The sequence below is a fragment of the Macrotis lagotis genome, chromosome 2 (assembly GCF_037893015.1).
Source record: "Macrotis lagotis isolate mMagLag1 chromosome 2, bilby.v1.9.chrom.fasta, whole genome shotgun sequence".
Classification (NCBI taxonomy): domain Eukaryota; kingdom Metazoa; phylum Chordata; class Mammalia; order Peramelemorphia; family Peramelidae; genus Macrotis; species Macrotis lagotis.
The window spans coordinates 232,804,099-232,824,331 of NC_133659.1; the positions used below are offsets into that span (position 1 = coordinate 232,804,099).

Genomic DNA, 20,233 nt, shown 5'->3' on the forward strand with positions numbered 1-20,233 from the left:
ATGTGGACTTGATCATTTTTGCAGTACAATAATCAAAGACAATACTAAAAGACTTGTGATAGAGAATACTATCCATATCCAGAGAAGGAACTGTGGACTTTAAATGAAGTCCAAAGTTTACTAACTTCAATTTTTTAAAAAGTTGTATTATGAATTATGTGATTTTTTCCTCTCTAATTTTTTGCTTCTATTTGGATGTGATTATTCTTTCACAACATGATTAATATGGATTTATGTTTAGCACAGTTATAGATATAGAACCTATATTACATTGCTTTCTGTCAGAGGGGAAGAGAAGGGAAGAAGGAGAAAAATGTTTTTAAAATGATTGATGAAAACTACTCTTACATGTAGCAGGAAAAAAGAAAGAAAGAAAAAGATCATAAACATTATGTGAACACACTTCTGAAATCAAAAGGTTTTATTTTAATAATTGCTACTTTTCAGCTCTGCCTAAGAGTAGCCCAACTTGATGAAGTGGATGGGGCAAGACTTGCATTCAGATCCTACCCATCTGAATCTGTGTTTTCTTGATTTCTTTGTAGCTCTTAATTTAAATCCCTTATTTTGTATTTTAGTGCCTTAAATAATAAACAAAACAATCCAACAAAAAGAATAAAAGCCAATAAGTCCAATGGCCATATCTAACAGCAATTACAGTGTCTTTCTTCTAGAGTCCTCCACCTCTCCAAGGGAAACAAGACATTTGTGCTCATTTTCAAAAGTTCAATCACATGATCACATTTTGAAGCTAACTCTTACCAAACTCTGACCCTTCTAGGCATTCAGCACTGTCTTCCAAAAAGCTGTGCAAAGGACTGATCCCAGTGAAAACCTCCAACAGAGAGTATCCAGTTTGATTGATAATATTACCTTCTCTGTGTATCAGTATACCACCCGAGGGCTTTTTGAATGTGACAAACTGACTTATATAACCCAACTCACCTTTCAAGTAAGCACAAGATTTAATTTGAAGGGATGCTTTTGGTTTTAGATTTTGTTTTTTGAGGGGGTTGGGGGGTAAAACTGCCGAGTAACTTGAGGTCCTAGAGAAATATGTTTTTATGGGTAAAAACAGTTACTATGCTAAGGATCCTAACCATTGGAGTGTTAACCATAATTTTCTTAGTCTAAAATGAAATAACAAAAAAAGTTAATTTTATAAATGAACTTTTATTCTGTAGGATCTTACCAAATCCATGGTTGTTGATCTCATCAAAGCAATCAACCAGAGCTTAATGAATGAACAATATTTATTTAACAAAAGATTATAAAATTTTAGCAGTCAGTCAATCAGGTTACACATTTGTGCATAAAGGTGTCATTGATTATGATTCTCTAACTCTTCCTAAGGACTGTTCTATGTCAGAACTGACAAAGATCCAATTAACAACAGGACTACTGTCTCCTCTTCTGACTTGATATTTAATGTAACTATAAGATACGATATACACATATAAAACATTGGAATTTCTCCCTTTCCAAAATGTCATAAGTAGAAGAATTTATTCAGTCTCTTATCTAGATAACCAGAACAGTTTCCTCTTTCTCAGAATGGTCTTTCTCTGATTGTTTACATAACTGTGAAACTCAACCTTGCAGATGCAATTAGAGGGGAAACAGGCTATTTCACACAGACAGTGACTGCATTCAGATTTATAATTAGAGAAACCTCAGACCTTGCAGAGGGTAGAAGCTAACATTCAGATTTACAAACTTCAATTAAAGGCTGATAAAACAATTTTTGATCAGAAATATAGGATTAAAACTTTGATGGGATAGATAGATAGATAGATAGATAGATAGATAGATAGACATATATCTACCTATATATCCATGTATGTATGTGAATGTATATGAAAATACATTTATAGGGAGGAAAATGTGTTTATCTACATGTTTTAAACTTTTTTCTCTGATCATAGCCAGATTGCCCATGAATCATTAGGCAGAGGTTTAGGATTGAAAGATCCAAGCATACACCATCTTATAAGATAGTAGAATTTGGTGCTAGAAAGAATCTTAAAAATAATCTAGTCTAATACCCAAATTTTACAAAAAAAGACACCTGAGGTCTAAAATAGTGAGGTGAGTTAATTATAAACACCCAGGAATAAACAGCAAAAGTCCTCTAATTACAATCTATATTCTATATCCAATCCACCCTATACATACATGGCAAATGGATCTTACAATATTTTCATATATTACTTTATTTGTGGTAGATCTTATATATTTCCATTCTAATAAATATTGAACCTACATATTGCAACTTCTTTTCTACTTTAGGCTCAAGGAGGCATAGATCTATAAAAATATTAATACCAGAAGAGATTGTAGCTATAATATATTCCACTCCCTTCATTTATCCCAGATTATAGTCTGGGTACTACTTGATACTTTTTAAAGTTTATTGACTAAATTTTTCTTTATTAATATTCTAATTTTTTTGAAAGCTCTATTCCCAGGGGCGGCTAGGTGGCACAGTGACTAGAGCACCGGCCCTGGAGTCAGGAGTACCTGAGTTCAACTCCAACCTCAGACACTTAATAATTACCTAGCTGTGTGGCCTTGGGCAAGCCACTTAACCCCATTTGCCTTGCAAAAACCTAAAAAAAAAAATTTCTACTCCCCCTGAGACATGGAGGTAACATTAGGTTTTCAAAATATATTCTTATTTGATGCAAACTCTGACCTGTCCTACCAAGATGTAAAAGCTACAAGTATGAATGAACCTGGCAACTTAATGAATTTGTTGTCTATAAACTAGTCTAGCTAAGTGCAGAAGGGCTTAAACTCAAAGGCTGAGCAATCAACACACTTTTTAAGTGCCCACTGTATGCTAGGTATTATGCTAGGCAAGGATAATAAAAAAACAAAATTGAAAGTTAGTGGTAGGGGCGGCTAGGTGGCGTAGTGGATAAAGCACCGGATTTGGAGTCAGGAGTACCTGGGTTCAAATCCGGTCTCAGACACTTAATAATTACCTAGCTGTGTGGCCTTAGGCAAGCCACTTAACCCCGTTTGCCTTGCAAAAACCTAAAAAAATAAAATAAAAGAAAGAAAGTTAGTGGCATCAAGAAGATATCCCTCAGTCTGGTATTACCCCCTTTCTATTACTCAATGAAAATTATCAGGAAAAAAATTCAAAAGCTCCTAAGAATCTTAGTTCTGTTCTAGGTTGCATCACCAACAAAATAAAGTACCAACTAATGATTAAAAAATCCCTAGAAATTGCATTTCATTGCTAAAATAAGTATAAATGAACCATCAGGACAAGTAAAACAGCAAAGTCTTACAAAATAAAACACTTGAAAACACTAATTCTAATTGTCAAATATCATTCAATATTCTTTCTTGACTAACCTCCATGCTTCATTAGAACCCACAAGCTTGTGCTTTGGAACCCACACAGGGATTACTGTTGCAGAGATTCTTCCAATATATGCCACCCTCATCCCCATTTCCCCCCTTCCTCTGAACCCTCACAATCCATTATTTATCCATTTGCAACAAGTAGGAAACTTTGACTCTCCCCTGCTCCATGAAGTAAGTCAATTAGGTATCCTCTTGCTTGGGATAGCCTTTAGGTTAAGGAATTAAAAGGCTATAGATTCTTTACAGAGTTGAAACAAAACAGATTAAGCAAAATCAATTGGAGGGTCAAAGTACTTTAAGAGAAGAAGGGGAATCAAATGATATTAATCACAATGTTGAAACTGTCAGAATAATTGCACAGGATGAGAAAGTTTGGAGTTTTGCTCTATATTCATAGAGAAGTTCCCACATCATCAAGAACTGATAAAATATGAATATTCTAAGGATAATTTGACTAAATTTCAATGCCTCTAGGATATGTGATTTTGCTGGTGTGACTGCTTCTTCCTTTCACCTTCCAAAACATAATTCTTCTAGGGCTTAATTGATAGACGGTCTAAAAGATTTACCAAGTCCAAAAATTTCATCACCCTCTGGTCAATGTGGTAATGATTCTCTTCAAATTTGAGCTGATCTTGGAATTATTAAAAGCCTGGTCCATCATTTCGCTGATACTTCACACCTGGCCAACTTGGGAGGCTCTATAACCTTGTGTCTACTGGTCCAGTCTTTGAGAAAACAGGATCACCTCATGCCATGATGAGGTTTCAGAGGAGGACTATGAAGTTTAAGAACTTGACTTCACATAATTAAATTCAACAAATAGAACAATTTCTCCCACTCCCAAATGTTATCTGACTAAAGCAAATTGTTTGACATGCCCTACTAGTATTTTGCTAATTCTTTTCTCTGACTGTATCATCCACTTCCTGAAATGTTCTTCCTTTCTTTTCTGGAAATTCATGTCCATTATTTACAGGATGAAATAATTATAGAAATGAACTGGAAGGAACTTAAGAGTATATCTAGTCTAAGCTTCATGATTTATGGAAGAAAAAATGAATACCCAAAGAGAATGTAACTTATCCAAGGTCACCCTTCCTTTAAGACCCTAATTCAATAAAAAAAAATTTTTTAGAAAGATTTTATTTATTTTGAGTTTTATAGTTTTTCCCCTAATCTTTCTTCCCTCCCCACCCCAGAAGGCAGTCTGTTAGTCTTTACATTGTTTCCATGGTATATATTGATCTAAGTTGAATGTGATGAGAGAGAAATCATATCCTTAAGGAAGTAAAATAAAGAATAAAAGAGAAAAATTACATTTTTTTTAAAAAGACCTAATTCAAGGGTAGCTAGGTGGTGCAGTGAATAGAACACTGGCCCTGGAGTCAGGAATACCTGAGTTCAAATCCATCCTCAGACACTTAATTACCTAGCTGTGTGGCCTTGGGCAAGCCACTTAACCCCATTTGCCTCACAAAAACTTAAAAAAAAAGGCCTAATTCAAAACTAAGTTCTTTCAAAAAGTTTTTCTAGATTAATCACTCCCTTCTTTTCCCCTCCCAAATTTTCATTCTTCTTTTCATCTTCAGTGCTTATGCATATATTCATTGTTTTCTATTTATCTAGCTACTTTGTAAAGAGTATAAGCATTTCATATGCATGATTCATCTCCATAATAGACCATAAACTCTTTCATAGAATTTGAGCTCCTTGAGAATAGAGGTTATTTTTGCTTTTTTTTGGTATTCCAGTATTTAGCACAGTGCCTTGTACAAGGTAAATATTTAATAAATATCTGGATAGAAAGCATATTTTCAAATTATTTTCTTTTTCCCCCTGAAACACTATAACATAGTGCCTATAACATAGGCACTTAACTAATGTGTCAGACACTTTGCTAAGTGTTGGAGATACAAATACAAATAAAAAAAAATAGTCCCTGCCCTCAAAGAACTCACAATCTAATGGAAGAAGATAATTTACAAAAGGAAGTTGAAAAACTGAGAGGGGTTTTAGAAGAGAGAAAAGTATCTATCTTATACAAGGCCATTATAGACCTCTTAAAAAGCAGTATAGTTAGTAGGAAATGAGAAAACTCTTTTAATAGAGACCCTTGAGTCTATGCTCCTGCCCTACAGTCAAAAAGTTCAATAAGAAGGCAGAAAATGCTGATATGTAGCAAATTCCTTTTTGCAGCATAATGAGATTTCCAATGATGGATTTCCTGGGGAAGGAAGGCATGATAGAAAGACCCAAAGAAGTATGGGGGGGGGGGGGGGCGTGTAAATGATGCTAACCTTACTCCAGACCTCCTTAAGAACAAAATTTAGGGGCAGCTAGGTAGCGCAGTGGATAAAGCATCAGCCCTGGAGTCAGGAGTACCTGGGTTCAAATCCGGTCTCAGACACTTAATAATTACCTAGCTGTGTGGCCTTGGGCAAGCCACTTAAACCTGTTTGCCTTGCAAAAACCTAAAAAAAAAAAAAAAAGAACAAAATTTAATAGAATGGCTCCAGTGATAGGAGTGGGACTAACTAAAACAAATATAACCTTGTTTAAGAAGCAAATAGGCATATGATATCTCTGAGAAAATACATAAGCTATTAGAAATTATATGAATACATATTCAATTTTTGTAGGTGCTTCTAATGAACCAGGAAATCAGTACTGTTGAATTGGACTTCCTTCTTCGGTACCCAGCACAATCTGGAATCCTTAGTCCTGTAGATTTCCTCTCCCACCAATCATGGGGTGGCATCAAGGTTAGTATTATACCATTTAAGGTTCTCCCTAAATGCTTCACTATTATTGATCATTATGGCTTTAGAAGATAAGGGAGGGATTCTGTATCCTTCTACCCACTCATCACATTCAACACAAAGCAAAACTCATCCCTAAATACTTTAAGCATTCCTTTAGCACCATAAGAGATAACCTTTGTGTAGCAGCTTGTCCTATAGCAGTACTTTGTCTTAAAGTGATGACTATATGCAGCCTCAGAATGGAGGAATGAGTGGTGAAGTCCTCAGGGCCATTCTTCCAACTTATTACCTACCTCTTAGACAAAGGGTGGGAAACCTCCAACCTAGAGTATGTATTAGTCTGGCATTGTCAAGGCAACTGCAAATGGGACTCAAAATTCAATAAACCTAGTAGCTTTTTAGGGGTAAACTAATTAAATATTTGACCAAATATAGCACTATCTATAGTGCACTCTATATAGACCATCTATAATGTATAAAATGTTCTAAATATCCAAATGTCCCTTGGCAGCAAAAAAGATTCCCTACCCCAGTCTTAGACAGTGGATTTCCTTTAAGTAGTAATAATACCCCCACTCTAAAGTCCATGCACTTGCTTTGTATTACTTGTAAAAGGGTATTAGCCTACTTCTGCATGTGCCTCTGGCAAAGAATAATCTAGCATATCCAAAGATTTCTTCTTGCTTCTTTGCTATGCTATGCTCATGCTAGTCATCTTACTACTGTGATCTCTTCCATTGAAATTTTAGTATAGCAAAGCAATGAAACATACATCTGGATCACTGGTTAGTGTCAGACTCAATGGAAAAGTGGGGAGAAAAACACAATTCGGACATGGCAAGCTCTATTTAACTGTGATTGTGATACCTAACTAGCACCATTTTGTCCTGAATATCATCATCTACTGTGATTTCTGATTATTGCCCATGTGTTAGGAACTGTTGTGTGAGGGAGCACTATAAACTATCATCACCTGGCATCCTTAAGCACAAGAGCCTTATTTTGCTAGGTGCCCCGGGAGTGGGAGTGGGTTAGAGACTGGAGAGGTATTTAAGCATGGGTGTTTTGGTAAATAAAGGGAGACCTTGGAGACTTTGGAGTACTTGGGAATCTTGGAGAACCTATCATACTTGTCTTCCTTGTCTCCCGCCCCTCCAACATTCATCTGGGAAAGATTGAAGGAGTCCAGAAAGGGACTCAACACCCATGGACCCTTCTGTCTATCCAACTTTCTATATCCAACCAACAATAGGTAATAATAACAGTATTTATATATACTTTATGAAATATTGGTGTCATTTTTGCCTCACAAAACACAGGGTTTTAAAAATATTTTATAGAAAGTAATAATACAACATCTAAAATTTATATAGCTCATACCCACTTTACAGATAAAAAAAACTGAAGTAGTCAGAAATTAAAGGTCACAAAACCTGAGGTCATCAGATTTGAACTTGCCTGCATGACTAAAAATCCAACATTCTATCTGCTCTATCTCCTGGGTTACCAAATCCTATAAATTCTACTTCTAAACTTTTCTCACATGTGTGACTGGAATGAATGAAAGAGAATGTTTATTACATGAAAAACAGTATATTAAAGGAGAAAGTGACAATTAAAAAAGCAAAATTGTCCTTACTCTCCAGAGATCCCATTCTAAAAAAGGAGACTCTCTATATGGTGAAGATTTAATGGAAAGATCCCCATGTTCCTTTGGGTACAAAGGCAAAACAAATGGTAATTAATCTTCTGTAAGGATATTTTCATCAACAAAACCATATATGTTTATGATGTTAAAAGTACCAAATACCTTGGTAGTAAGAACTTTTGGGGAGGTCTTCAATAGTTGTGATTTTCAAAAGATGGATCCCACAGCACCTATAGAGAAATAATCAGGGCAAAAGTCCACAAGGAATATTTCTCTGGATGATAGTCATGAAGGCTAGGATGGAAGCAAGGTTAGTGGAATGGAAGAGAGGCAAAGAAGGGGGTATTGCTGCTCCTGTGGCTCCTAAGCTTACACACATATTGTTGACAGATGGTCAGAGACTGGTGTTGTTGTTACCAAGGATAACAGACCACCTTATCCACAAGAACTGCTTCCCTAAATTAGACTACTATTCTTGAAGCTTAGGACCCTGGGCTTGGTCCACCAAAGTGAGTAATGTCAAACTCTTCAGAGAGGACAAGTTAATTTCACAATCTGAGGAAAGCATTGGATTTAGCAGTAAAAAGATCACTGGCAAGCTTAAAGAGAACAGTTTCCAAGGAGTAGTATGTGTGGAAGCCAAATTTCAAGAGCTGAGAAGTGAGTGTGGGATAAGAAAATGGAGGTGAGTGATTAACTTTTTTAGGAGTTTGACTGTGAAAGAGAATAGAGATAGAGACTGATAGTTGAGGGATTGTGGGGTTCAGTGAAAGATTTTCAAGGAGGAAATTCACTGCAACATGTTGCAGTGAGAAGAGATGGGTTTGAAATCAGAGGAAGATTTCACACACCCCCTACTTACTTTAACAGCTAGCCTCAGTTTCCTGATCTATAAAACTGGGAAATTACAAAATCTACTTCACAGGGTTGTTGAGAGGATAAAATGGAATAATGCTGAGAGAATAAAATGAAATGATGTAGAGCTCTTTGCAAATATTAAAACACTTCGTAAGTGTGAGTTATTTTTATTTTTTCCTACCTTTTTAGTGGAATCCATATAAAAAAGGTCCTGGGGTAAATTGATATCATGAACAATTTGTATCCTTTGGACACTTACACAGGTAGACAAAAACAGCTATTTTTGTAAATGAATGAAAGAATAGGAACTTCAGTTCATTTTTCTATAGAATCTTTGAATGTGTCTTTAGGACCACTCTGATAACTAACAATATAATGAGGAATGATATGGGACCTCATGCAATTCCAACAATTTTTGGATCACCCCCTCTTTGGTCTCTATATTTTGGAATCTTTTTATTCTAGATGACCTCATTGCTTTCTTTCAGTACAATTGCCATTTCTGTGTAGATGATTCTCAGTTCTAGTCTCTCTATATTGAGTTCCATCTACTGATGAAATCACTGGATTTCGGGGAGGAGGCAGGGAGAAATATGCAACTAGATGTAGTTCCTTCTTCCAGTCACTTCTAGGGAAATCTTCCCAGAGAATTTTTTTCTTAGTCGAGCTCAAAAATCATTAACAGTGTGAATTTCTGAGTACATCCTTAATCTCTCTAGATTTCATCTTCAGATTCAGTTATTCAATGGATACTGGGAGACAGACATTCTGGAGCCTGGAAGATATATTCCTTGACTTTTGCCCTCATTGCAAATTCAATTGGAAAATAATTCAGAGACAATCTGTTTTCATAACATGGAAAAGACCTTTAGTTAGAAAGGAGTATTTGGCATTGAATTCAATTACCTGTTACATATTGTAGTCTATAGGAGGAAATCTGTCCATTCTATAAGGCATACCATAATGGATCCTGATCTAGCAGAAATGAACCATTTAACATTATTCAATAACCATAAAACCATTAGATTTCATTTCAACTGCCCAAATGAGAAAACCTTTTTTTTTGCTACCAGAGTCATTTCAAATAAAAGTTCTGCTAACCTGAATACTTTTCATTCTGTAATGTTCTATTAGTTCTACTTATTAAAACTCAAAGTTAATTTTACTTCTTTCCATTCGCCTTCTTTTAAGATGTGGTGAATTTATAACACCCTGAATGATGTTCAACTTGAGTAAAGTGAGGCTTGTTGAATTGAAACTCCTTTTCTGGGTCAGTAAGTTAACTGGTCCTAGTTCACTCTCCATCAAATATTGGTACTGTACAGGAATTAAGGAGTGAAACATTAGGGAAAGGGATAGGAATAAGGTTAGAGTTAGGGTATGGACCAGTGATATAGGTGTCCAGTGGTATGAGAAATTCCCCTTACCAATTCATGGCAGCAAATTTTCTGCAATTTATAGTCTTGGGGGGGGGGGCTAGAGTTCTGAGAAGTTTAACCTCTGATTTACCCACAGTCATTTGGACTGTATTTGTCAAAGGCAGAACTTAAACCCAAGTCTTATTGGCTCTAATACTAGAAATATCTAATCTCTAATACTGAAATATCATGGACAGTTTAATTTACAGTTTCAAAATCTTTACTATGTTCACATTGAATTCATTTTAACAGTTTTCTTTAAATACCTAATGTAAATCAGTTTGTCTGTTAGGTACTTATTGAGAATCCAGAAAATAAGATATCAACTTGCCCTAATGGAGGTTGAAATCCAGTGGGGAAAGGGGAAAAAGGGGAGATATAACAAAATAACTATAATGCAAAATGAAATATGATAATCATATAGGAGTTTTAAAATAAAATTCTCTAGGAAAATTAGAGAGTCTGTCATTATTTCTGAATGGCAAGAGTGGAGTAGGATCAGGTAAAGAAAACTTCACTGAGGAAGTAACATTTGAATGAAATGTTGATGGATAGCTATGATTTTGGTATTCCTAGATATTCAGGTGTTTTTAACACAAGCAAATAAAGTTAACATTTCAAAGATTAAAATAATTAAAACTAGAACTATTGACTCATAAAGCTAGATTCCATGGATTTACTAGAAGAAATAAATCTCAAGTTAAGAAAAACTATTAAAATGGTCCCTAAACCTTTATTGTTGACTTCTGTAAGGGTTTATCTGAGTTCCATTAAATGTCACACACACACATACACACACACACACACACACACACACACACACACACACACACATACAAATAAGTAATAGGCATATTGTATACTTCACTGGTGAATCTAATCTGTTCTATATTACTTTATTAGCCTTTGAGCAGAACCAGTTACTATGGATACCAATTATCCCAATTGTCTTTTGCACACGGTCTGATATAATTAGCTTAATTAGTCATGGTTTCTATTTAGCTTAGTAGGAGAATGGAAATTCTTCCTCTTCCATGGGATTGATTAAATGTCATGTTCAAAATGGAACTCAAATGAAGTCTGTCTTTTAAACTATCACTTAGGTAGCACTTGAAGGTTTGTACATATACACTTTGTACATGTTACGTTATTTTATTGGCTCCTCATTACAACCTTTTATTATCCTTTTATTTTTATTATCCTTTTATTAACCTCTTTTATCCCCATTTTAAAGATGAAGAAACAAAGGGAGAGGATAAATGTTTTGCCCACTTTGTTCACACAAATATTAAGTGACTAAAGCAGAATTCAAACTCAGTTCTTCCTGATTCCAAGTTCAGCTTTTTATTTCAACACCTAGCTGTCTCAGATGGAAATGACTCTCAGACAGTGTAATTTTCCACATGTCTTCCTGCTAGCTTTTTGGTTGGTAAACTTGGTATTTTATATTCATATTTTAGATGGAATTGAAAAGTTTCCTTCCCTCTCCTCATCCCATCCAAAAGCCACATATTACATGAATTAAGAGGAATTGTCTCCTGAGTCAGGTAGTAAATTCCAATTTGTCTGCTTTTGCCTTTATTTGCCTTGTATGGTCTTACTTTTGCTCAAAATGGTACATCTCTCATCTCTAAACCTTTATACTCTCAAGCCCTCATTCCTTCCTTACCTCCTTGGAATTCTTAGTTCTTTCACAATTTAGCTTCCTCCATGAAAACTTTCTTGATTCCTTTTTTTGCTCTGGATGCTTTTACTTTCTCCCTCACCCTTCCAAACATTAGTTTGTGTAGTATATAGTCTGTATATGTACATATTCTCTACACCTGTAAGACGTCAGTCAATAAACATTTTTAAGCACCTACTATGTATATGCCAGAATATACTAAGACTAGGGAGATATAAAGAGAGGCAAAAGACATCCCCTGTCATCAAGGACCTCACAATCTAATGAGACAACAAGCAAACAAGTATGTACAAAAAAAAAGCTATATTCAGGATAAATAGGAGATAACTTTAAAAAGGAAAATATTGGAATTAAGAGAGTTTGGGAAAAGCTTCCTCTAAAAGTGGTGAATTTAGTGGTTCTCCTCCTAACTACTACTTCTCAGTCTTCTCTACAGAATCCTCCTCCAGATCATGCCCTATAACATAGGTGTCCCTCAAGGTTCTGTGCAAGTCCTTTTCTCTTTTTACACTATACTATTTCACTTGATAATCTAATCAAGTCCCATAGATTTAATGACAATATCTATGCTGATGGTTCTCAGATCTATTTTTTCTGCTACAATTTTTCTTTTCTTTTTTAAGGAGATTTATTTATTTGTATTGAACTTTGCAATTTTTCCCCAATCTCACTTCCCTTCCCCCACCCCCCACAAAAGGCAGACTGTTAGTCTTTACATAGGTTCCACGATATACATTAATCTAAGTTAAATGTGTGATGAGAGAGAAATCATATCCTTAAAGGAAAAAAATTAAGTATAAGAGATAGCAAAATTACATAATAAGATAATGGATTTTTTAAATTAAAGATAATAGTCTTGGCTCTTTGTTCCAACTCCACAATTCTTTCTCTGAATACAGATGGTATTCTCCATCACAGATACCCCAAAATTGTTCCTGATTGTTGCACTGATGGAATGAGCAAATGCATTAAGGTTGATCATCACCTCCATGTTGCTGTAAGGGTGTACAATGTTCTTCTGGTTCTGCTCATCTCACTCAGCATCAGTTCATGCAAATCCCTCCAAGCTTCCTTGAATTCCCATCCCTCCTGATTTCTAATAGAACAATAGTGTTCTGCAATTTGTTCAGCCATTCCCCAATTGGACCTTCACTCAGTTTCCAATTCTTTGCCACCATGAACAGGGCTGCTAGAATATTTTTGTACAAGTGATGGTTTTTAGCCTTTTTCATGATCTCTTCAGGGTATAGGCCCAGTAGTTGTATTGCTGGATCAAAGGCTGTGCACATTTTTGTTGCCCTTTGGGCATAATTCCAAATTGCTCTCCAGAAAGGTTGGATGAGTTCACATCTCCACCAACAATGTATTAGTGTCTCATATTTCCCACATTCCTTCCAACATTAATGATTGTTCTTGCTGATCATATTGGCCAGTCTTGAGAGGTGTGAAGTGGTACCTCAGAGATGCTTTAATTTGCATTTCTCTAATAAGTAGTGATTTAGAGCAATTTTTCATATGACTATGGAACATTTGATTTCCTCATCTGTAAATTGCCTTTATATATCCTTTAACCACTTGTCAATTGGAGAATGGCTTGGTTTTTTTTTTAAATTTGACTCAGATCTCTGTACATTTTAGAAATGAGTCCTTTATCAGAAATACTAGTTGTAAAAATTGTTTCCCAATTTACTGCATTTCTTTTGATCTTAATTACAGTGGTTTTGTCTGTGAAAAAGCTTTTTTAATTTAATGTAATCAAAATTATCTAGTTTGTTCTTAAATGATATTCATCCATCTCTTCCTTGATCATAAACTGCTTCCCTTTCCATAGATCTGACAAGCTAACTATTCCTTGATCGCTTATAATATTGTTTTTTATGTCTAAATCCTGTATCCATTTTGATTTTATCTTGGTATAGGGTGTGAGATGTTGGTCTAGTCCAAGTTTCTGCCAGACTAACTTCCAATTTCCCAACAGTTTTTATTAAAGAGAGAGTTTTGTCCCAAAAGCTGGACTCTTTGGGTTTATCAAGCAACAGATTATTATAATGATTTCCTGCTATTGCAACTAGTTTATTCCACTAAACTACCACTCTATTTCTTAGCCAATACTAGACAGTTTTGATGACAGATGCTTTGTACTATAATTTTAGATCTGGTGGGGCTAAGCCACCCTCTTTTGCACTTTTTTTCATTAAATCCCTGGAAATTCTTGACTTTTTATTTCTCTATATGAATTTACTTACAATTTTTTCTAACTCATTAAAGTAATTTTTTGGAACTTTGATTGGTATGGCATTAAATAAGTAGTTTAAATTAGATAGAACTGTCATTTTTATTATATTAGCTTGACCTATCTACAAGCAGTTCATATTTGCCCAGTTATTTAAATTTGATTTAATTTGTACGAGAAGTGTTTTGTAACTGTTTTCAAAAAGTTTCTGAGTCTGCTTTGGAAGGTAGACTCTCAGGTATTTTCTATTGTCTGAGGTTACTTTGAATGGGATTTCTCTTTCTAGCTCTTCCTGCTGTATCTTGCTAGTCATATATAGAAAAGTTGAGGATTTATGAGGGTTTATTTTATATCCTGCAACTTTGCTAAAATTGCTAATTGTTTCCAGTAGTTTTTTTGGATGATTTCTTGGGATTTTCTAAGTATACCATCATATCATCTGCAAAGAGTGAGAGTTTTGTCTCTTCCTTCCCAATTCTAATTCTTTGATTTCTTTTTCTTCTCTTATTGCTGAAGCTAACATTTCTAATACAATATTGAATAGTAGCAGCAATAATATTGTCCTGTTTGTCATGACAGAGAATTGGAAATTGAGTGAATGTCCTTCAATTGGGGAATGTCTTAGCAAACTGTGGTATATGTATGTCATGGAACACTATTGTTCTATTAGAAACCAGGAGGAATGGGAATTCAGGGAAGTCTGGAAGGATTTGCATGAACTGATGCTGAATGAGATAAGCAGAATCAGAAAAACACTGTGCACCCTAACAGCAACATGAGGGGGATGATCAACCTTGATGGACTTGCTGATTCTAACAGTGCAGGGACAATTTGGGGCTATCTGCAATGGAGAATATCATCTGTATCCAGAGAAAGAACTGTGGAGTTTGAACAAAGACCAAGGACTATTCCCTTTAATTTAGGAAAAAAAAAATTGATATCTTATTGTCTGATCTTCCTATCTCTTATACTTTATGTTTCTTCCTTAAGGATATGATTTCTCTCTCATCACATTCAATTTGGATCAATGTATACCATGGAAACAATGCAAAGACTGACAAGTTGCCTTCTGTGGGGGGTGAGGGGAGGGAAGTAAGATTAGGGGAAAAATTGTAAAACTCAAAATAAATAAAATCTTTAAACAAAAACAAAAAAAATAATGAGCATCCTTTTTCACTCCTGATCTTATTGGGAATGCCTGTAGTCTGTCTCCATTGAATATAATGCTTGTTGATGGTTTCAGATAGATACTGCTTATTATTCTAAGGAACAATCAATCTATTCCTATGCTCTCCACTATTTTTAGTAGGAGTGGGTGCTGTATTTTGTCAAAAGCTTTTTCAGCATCTATTGATATAATCATATGATTTCTCATAGATTTTTATTGATATAATTAATTGTACTGATAGTTTTCCTGATATTGAACCAACCCTGCATTCCTGGGATAGATCTTACTTGTCATAACATATTATCCTAGTAATAACTAGTTGTAGTTGTTTTGCTAAGATTTTATTTAAGATTTTTGCATCTATATTCATCAGGGAGATAATCTATAATTTTCTTTCTGTTTTAACTCTTCCTGGTTTAGGTATCAACACTATATTGGTGTCATGGAAAGAGTTAGGCAGAAGTCCATCTTACCCTATTATTTCAAATAGTTTATATAGAATTGGAACCAATTGTTCCTTACATGTTTGATGGAATTCACTTGTGAATCCATCTGGCCTGGAGATTTTTTCTTAGGGAGTTCAATAATGGCTTCATGAATTTCTTTTTCTGAGATCTGGTTATTTAGGTATTTAATTTCTTCTTCATTTAATCTGGGGAATTTATATTTTTTTAAAAATATTCATACAATTCACTTAGATTATCAAATTTATTGACATAGAGTTGGGCAAAATAATTCTGAATTGTTACTTTAAATTCCTCCTCATTGGTGGTGAGTTCACCTTTTTCATTTATGATACTAGCAATTTGGTTTTCTTCTTTCTTTTTTTTAATCAAATTAACCAGAGGCTTATCAATTTTGGTTTTTTTAATAAAACCAACTCTTGGTTTTATTTATTAGTTCAATAAGTTTTCTTGATTTCAATTTTATTAATTTCTACTTTAATTTTTAGAATTTTTAATTTGATATTTAATTGGCAGTTTTTAATTTATTCTTTCTCTAATCTTTTTAGTTGCATGTTTAGTTCATTGATTTCCTCTTTCTCTAATTTATTCATGTAAACATTTAAAGATATAATATATATCCCCTGACAGTTACTTTGGCTGTATCCTATAAGTTTTGGTATGTTGTCTGATTATTGTCATTATCTAGGATGAAATCATTAATTCTTTCTATAATTTGTTGTTTGATCCACTCATCCTTTAAAATGATGTTATTTACATTATTTGTACAAAAATGAGGATAAATATTAAATAAAAAAAGATTTTATTTAGTTTCCAATTAGTTTTAGGTCTATTTCTCCCTGGCCCATTATTGCATTATGATCTGAGAAAGATGTATTCACTATTTCTGTCTTTCTGCAATTGAATATTAGTTTATTATGCCCTAATGCATGGTCAATTTTTGTGTAAGTGCCATGTACTGCAGAAAAAAAAGTATATTCCTTTCTATCCCCATTCAATTTCCTCCATAGGTCTATCATTCCTAGCTTTTCTAATAATCTATTTACCTCCTTTATTTCCTTCTTGTTTATTTTATGGTTAAATTTATCTAAATCTGAGAATGAGAGGTTGAGGTCTCCCGCCAGTAGAGTTTTGCTGTCTATGTCTTCCTGTAACTCCTTCAACTTCTCCTCTAAGAATTTGGATGCTATACCATTTGGTACATACATATCTGAAATTACTTTATTGTCTATGGTACCTTTTAGGAGGATATAGTTTCCTTCCTTATCACTTTTAATGAGATCTATTTTTGCAGCTGCTTTTTTCTGAGATAAGGATTGCTACTTCTGCTTTTTTTCACTTCAGCTGTAGCAAAATATATTTTGCTCCAACCTTTTGCCTTTATTCTATATGTGTCTCTCTGCTTCAGATGAGTTTCTTGTAAACAGTATATTGTAGGTTTCTGGTTTGTAATCCACTCTACTATTTGCTTATATTTTAAGGGAAAGTTCATCCCATTCACATTCAAAGTTATAATTACTAGCTCTTTATTGCCCTCCATGCTATCTTCCCTCTGTTTGTATTTTCCCCCTTTTTCACTTTATCCATATTCCCCTGTATTTTGTTTCTGAAAATCACCACCTTCAGTGGGTTTGTCTCCCTATGTCCAGCCCACCTTTCCCTTCTTTCCCCTTTCCCTTTGCCCCTTCTTCCTTCCCTTCCTTCTGTTACTTCCCCTTTTCTTTCCCCCCCTCCCCTTTCCCCCTTTTAATACTTGAAAGGTAAGATAAGTTTCATAAATTAACTTTAAATCAAATCTGATAAAAGTAAGATTCAGGTGGTTCTCACCTCCTCCCTTCTTCCCCTCTGTTGCAGTAGATCCTTTGTACCTCTTAATGGAATGAGATTTACCCCCATTCAATTTCCTCCATCTTCCCATCTCTTTATTGTCCTCCTTAAAAACAATATGCTGTTGTTCTATCTGAGTAACAGAAAAGTCATGAGTATCCATCACTTCTGACTAAGTATATTCTCTCTAATAGTTATAATTCTTGAGAGTTATAGGAATCTTTCTCCCAGATAGGGATATAGCCAGTTTCATCTTATTGGATAGCAGTTTTTTTTTTCTTTACCCCCATTTTTTTAACCTTTTCATGTATCTCTTGAGTCTCCTTGTTTAAAGTTCAAATTTTCTATTAAACTCTGGTATTTTCATCAGGAAATATTGGAAATCTCCTATTTCATTAAATATCCATCATTTTCCCTGGAAGAGAAGGCTCAGTTTTGCCAAGTAGTGAATTCTTGGCTGCATTCCAAGCTCCCTTGCTTTTTGGAATATTGCATTCCAGGCCCTTTGATCCCTTAATGTTGATGCAGCCAGGTCCTGTGTAATCCTTACTGTGGCTCCTTGGTATCTAAATTGTTTCTTTCTGGCTGCTTGCAGGATTTTCTCTTTTATCTGAGAGTTCTGGAATTTGGCCATAATATTCCTTGGTGTTTTCATTTGGGGATCCCGTTCCAGAGGGGCTTGATGTATTCTTTCAATAACTATTTTGCCCTCTCTTTCCGTTATGTCAGGGCAATTTTCCATCACTAAATCCTGTAATATTAAGGCCAGGTTTTTTTTTTCCTCTTCAATATTTACAGGGGAACTTAATGATTCTTAAGTCATCTCTCCTGGTTCTATTCTCAAGGTCAGTGGTTTTACTGATGAGGTATTTTACACTTTCTTCTATTTTTTTGAGTTTTTTGGTTTTGTTTAAACAGATTCTTGTTGTCTCATGAGGTCATTAGTTTCCACAAACTCCATTCTTTTTTTTTAGAGAAGAATTTTCTTCATTTATCTTTTGCAGCTCCTTTTCCAATTCGTCAATTTTACTTTTGAAAGAGTTTTCCATTTGACCAACTGAGATTTTGAAAGAATTGATGTTGGACTAATTTTGAAGATAACCTAAGGGGCGGCTAGGTGGTGCAGTGGATAAAGCACCAGCCCTGGAGTCAGGAGTACCTGGGTTCAAATATGGTCTCAGACACTTAATAATTACCTAGTTGTGTGGCCTTGGGCAAGCCACTTAACCCCATTGCCTTAAAAAATATAAAAAAAAAAAGAGGCACAGAAAATAAATATAATAGCCTAGGAACTAAACTAGGGTATTGACATTAAGAATGAAGAGGAAAGGACTGTGAAAGACATTATGAAGGAACAATAAAACAAAACAGCAAACTTTTATTAAATAACTACTGTGTGTTGGGCTTTGTTGCAGGCACTCTTTTGTTGGGTTTTTATTTCAATTTTATTATCAGTTCTAAATTCTTCTCCCTCTTCTCTATTTCTTAACCAGTACCAAAATGCTTGGATTACTACGACTTTGTAAAATAGTTTAAAGTGGTATGTAGTTACCTTTCCCACTTTTTAAATGAATTTCTTTAATGTTCTTGACCTTTTGTTCTTTCAAATGAATTTTGTTGGGGTTTTTTGTTCTATTAAGTAACCTGGATAGGTCATTGAATATGACACTGAATAAGTAAATTAACTTAGGATATTATCATTTTTATTATATTGGCTCATTCTGTTCATGAGCAATTCATTTTTGTCTAATTATTTTATCCATCTTTATCTAAATAGTGTTTTTATAGTTGTGTCCCAGTGCATTTCTTATCAGACTCCCAAGTATATGCTGTACATATATATTTTAAATTAAATTTCTCTTTCTGTGTCTTCCTGTTGGATTCTATGGGTAATATAAAGAAATGTAGATAATATGTTTGGGTTTATTTTATATCCTGCAATTTTGCTAAAGTTGCTAATTGTTTCAATTAGTTTTCAAGTGGAGTCTCTGAGGTGCTTTAAGTAAACTATCATAACATCTACAAATAGAAATATTTTTATTTTCTCTTTGCCTATTACTTTGTTTATTGTTTAAATTTGTTTCTCAGGGGCAGCTAGGTGGCACAGTGGACAAAGCACCAGCCCCTGGATTTCAGGAGGACCTGAGTTCAAATCCTCAGACACTTAATAGTCGCCTAGCTGTGTGACCCTGGGCATGTCACTTAGTCCCAATACCTTAAATAACTTAAAAAAAATTTTTTATTCTCTTATCTAATTGTTATCACTAACTTTTCTAGCACAATATTGAGTAGTAATGATGATAATAGACATCTTTGCTTCTCCCTTATCTTATTGAAAAGGCTTCTAGCATATCTCCATTAATGATACTACTTGTTCTTGGTTTTACATAGATATTATTTATCATTTTAAGAAAAACTCCCATTTAGTCCTCCATTTTCTAGTGCTTTTTTTTAGGTTTTTGCAAGGCAAACAGGGTTAAGTGGTTTGCCCAAGGTGACACAGCTAGGTAATTATTAAGTGTCTGAAACCAGATTTGAACCCAGGTACTCCTCACGCCAAGGCCAATGCTCTATCCACTATGCCACCTAGCCTCCCCTCTAGTGCTTTTTTAAAAAAACAGGAATGGGTGTTGTATTTTGTCAAAACCTTTTTCTACATCTATTGAATTTATATGATTTTGACTGTTCTTGTTAACATGGTCAGTTATGTTTAAATTTTAATTTTGACCAGTCCTACATTCCTGTAATAAATCCAAGCAAGGGTTAGTATATGACCTTACTCCCCTTACT

The 20,233-nt window shown here is 34.6% G+C and overlaps 1 protein-coding gene across 1 annotated transcript in view; it reads left to right on the plus strand.

Annotated features, from left to right (window-relative positions):
* DNAH9 (dynein axonemal heavy chain 9) overlaps positions 1-20,233 on the plus strand; it is a 546,775-nt gene that overhangs the window by 453,730 nt on the left and 72,812 nt on the right. Inside the window, exons 55-56 of the mRNA XM_074225133.1 lie at positions 782-952; positions 6,021-6,143. Coding sequence (XP_074081234.1) covers positions 782-952; positions 6,021-6,143 — 294 coding nt within the window. The remainder of the gene's footprint in view (positions 1-781; positions 953-6,020; positions 6,144-20,233) is intronic.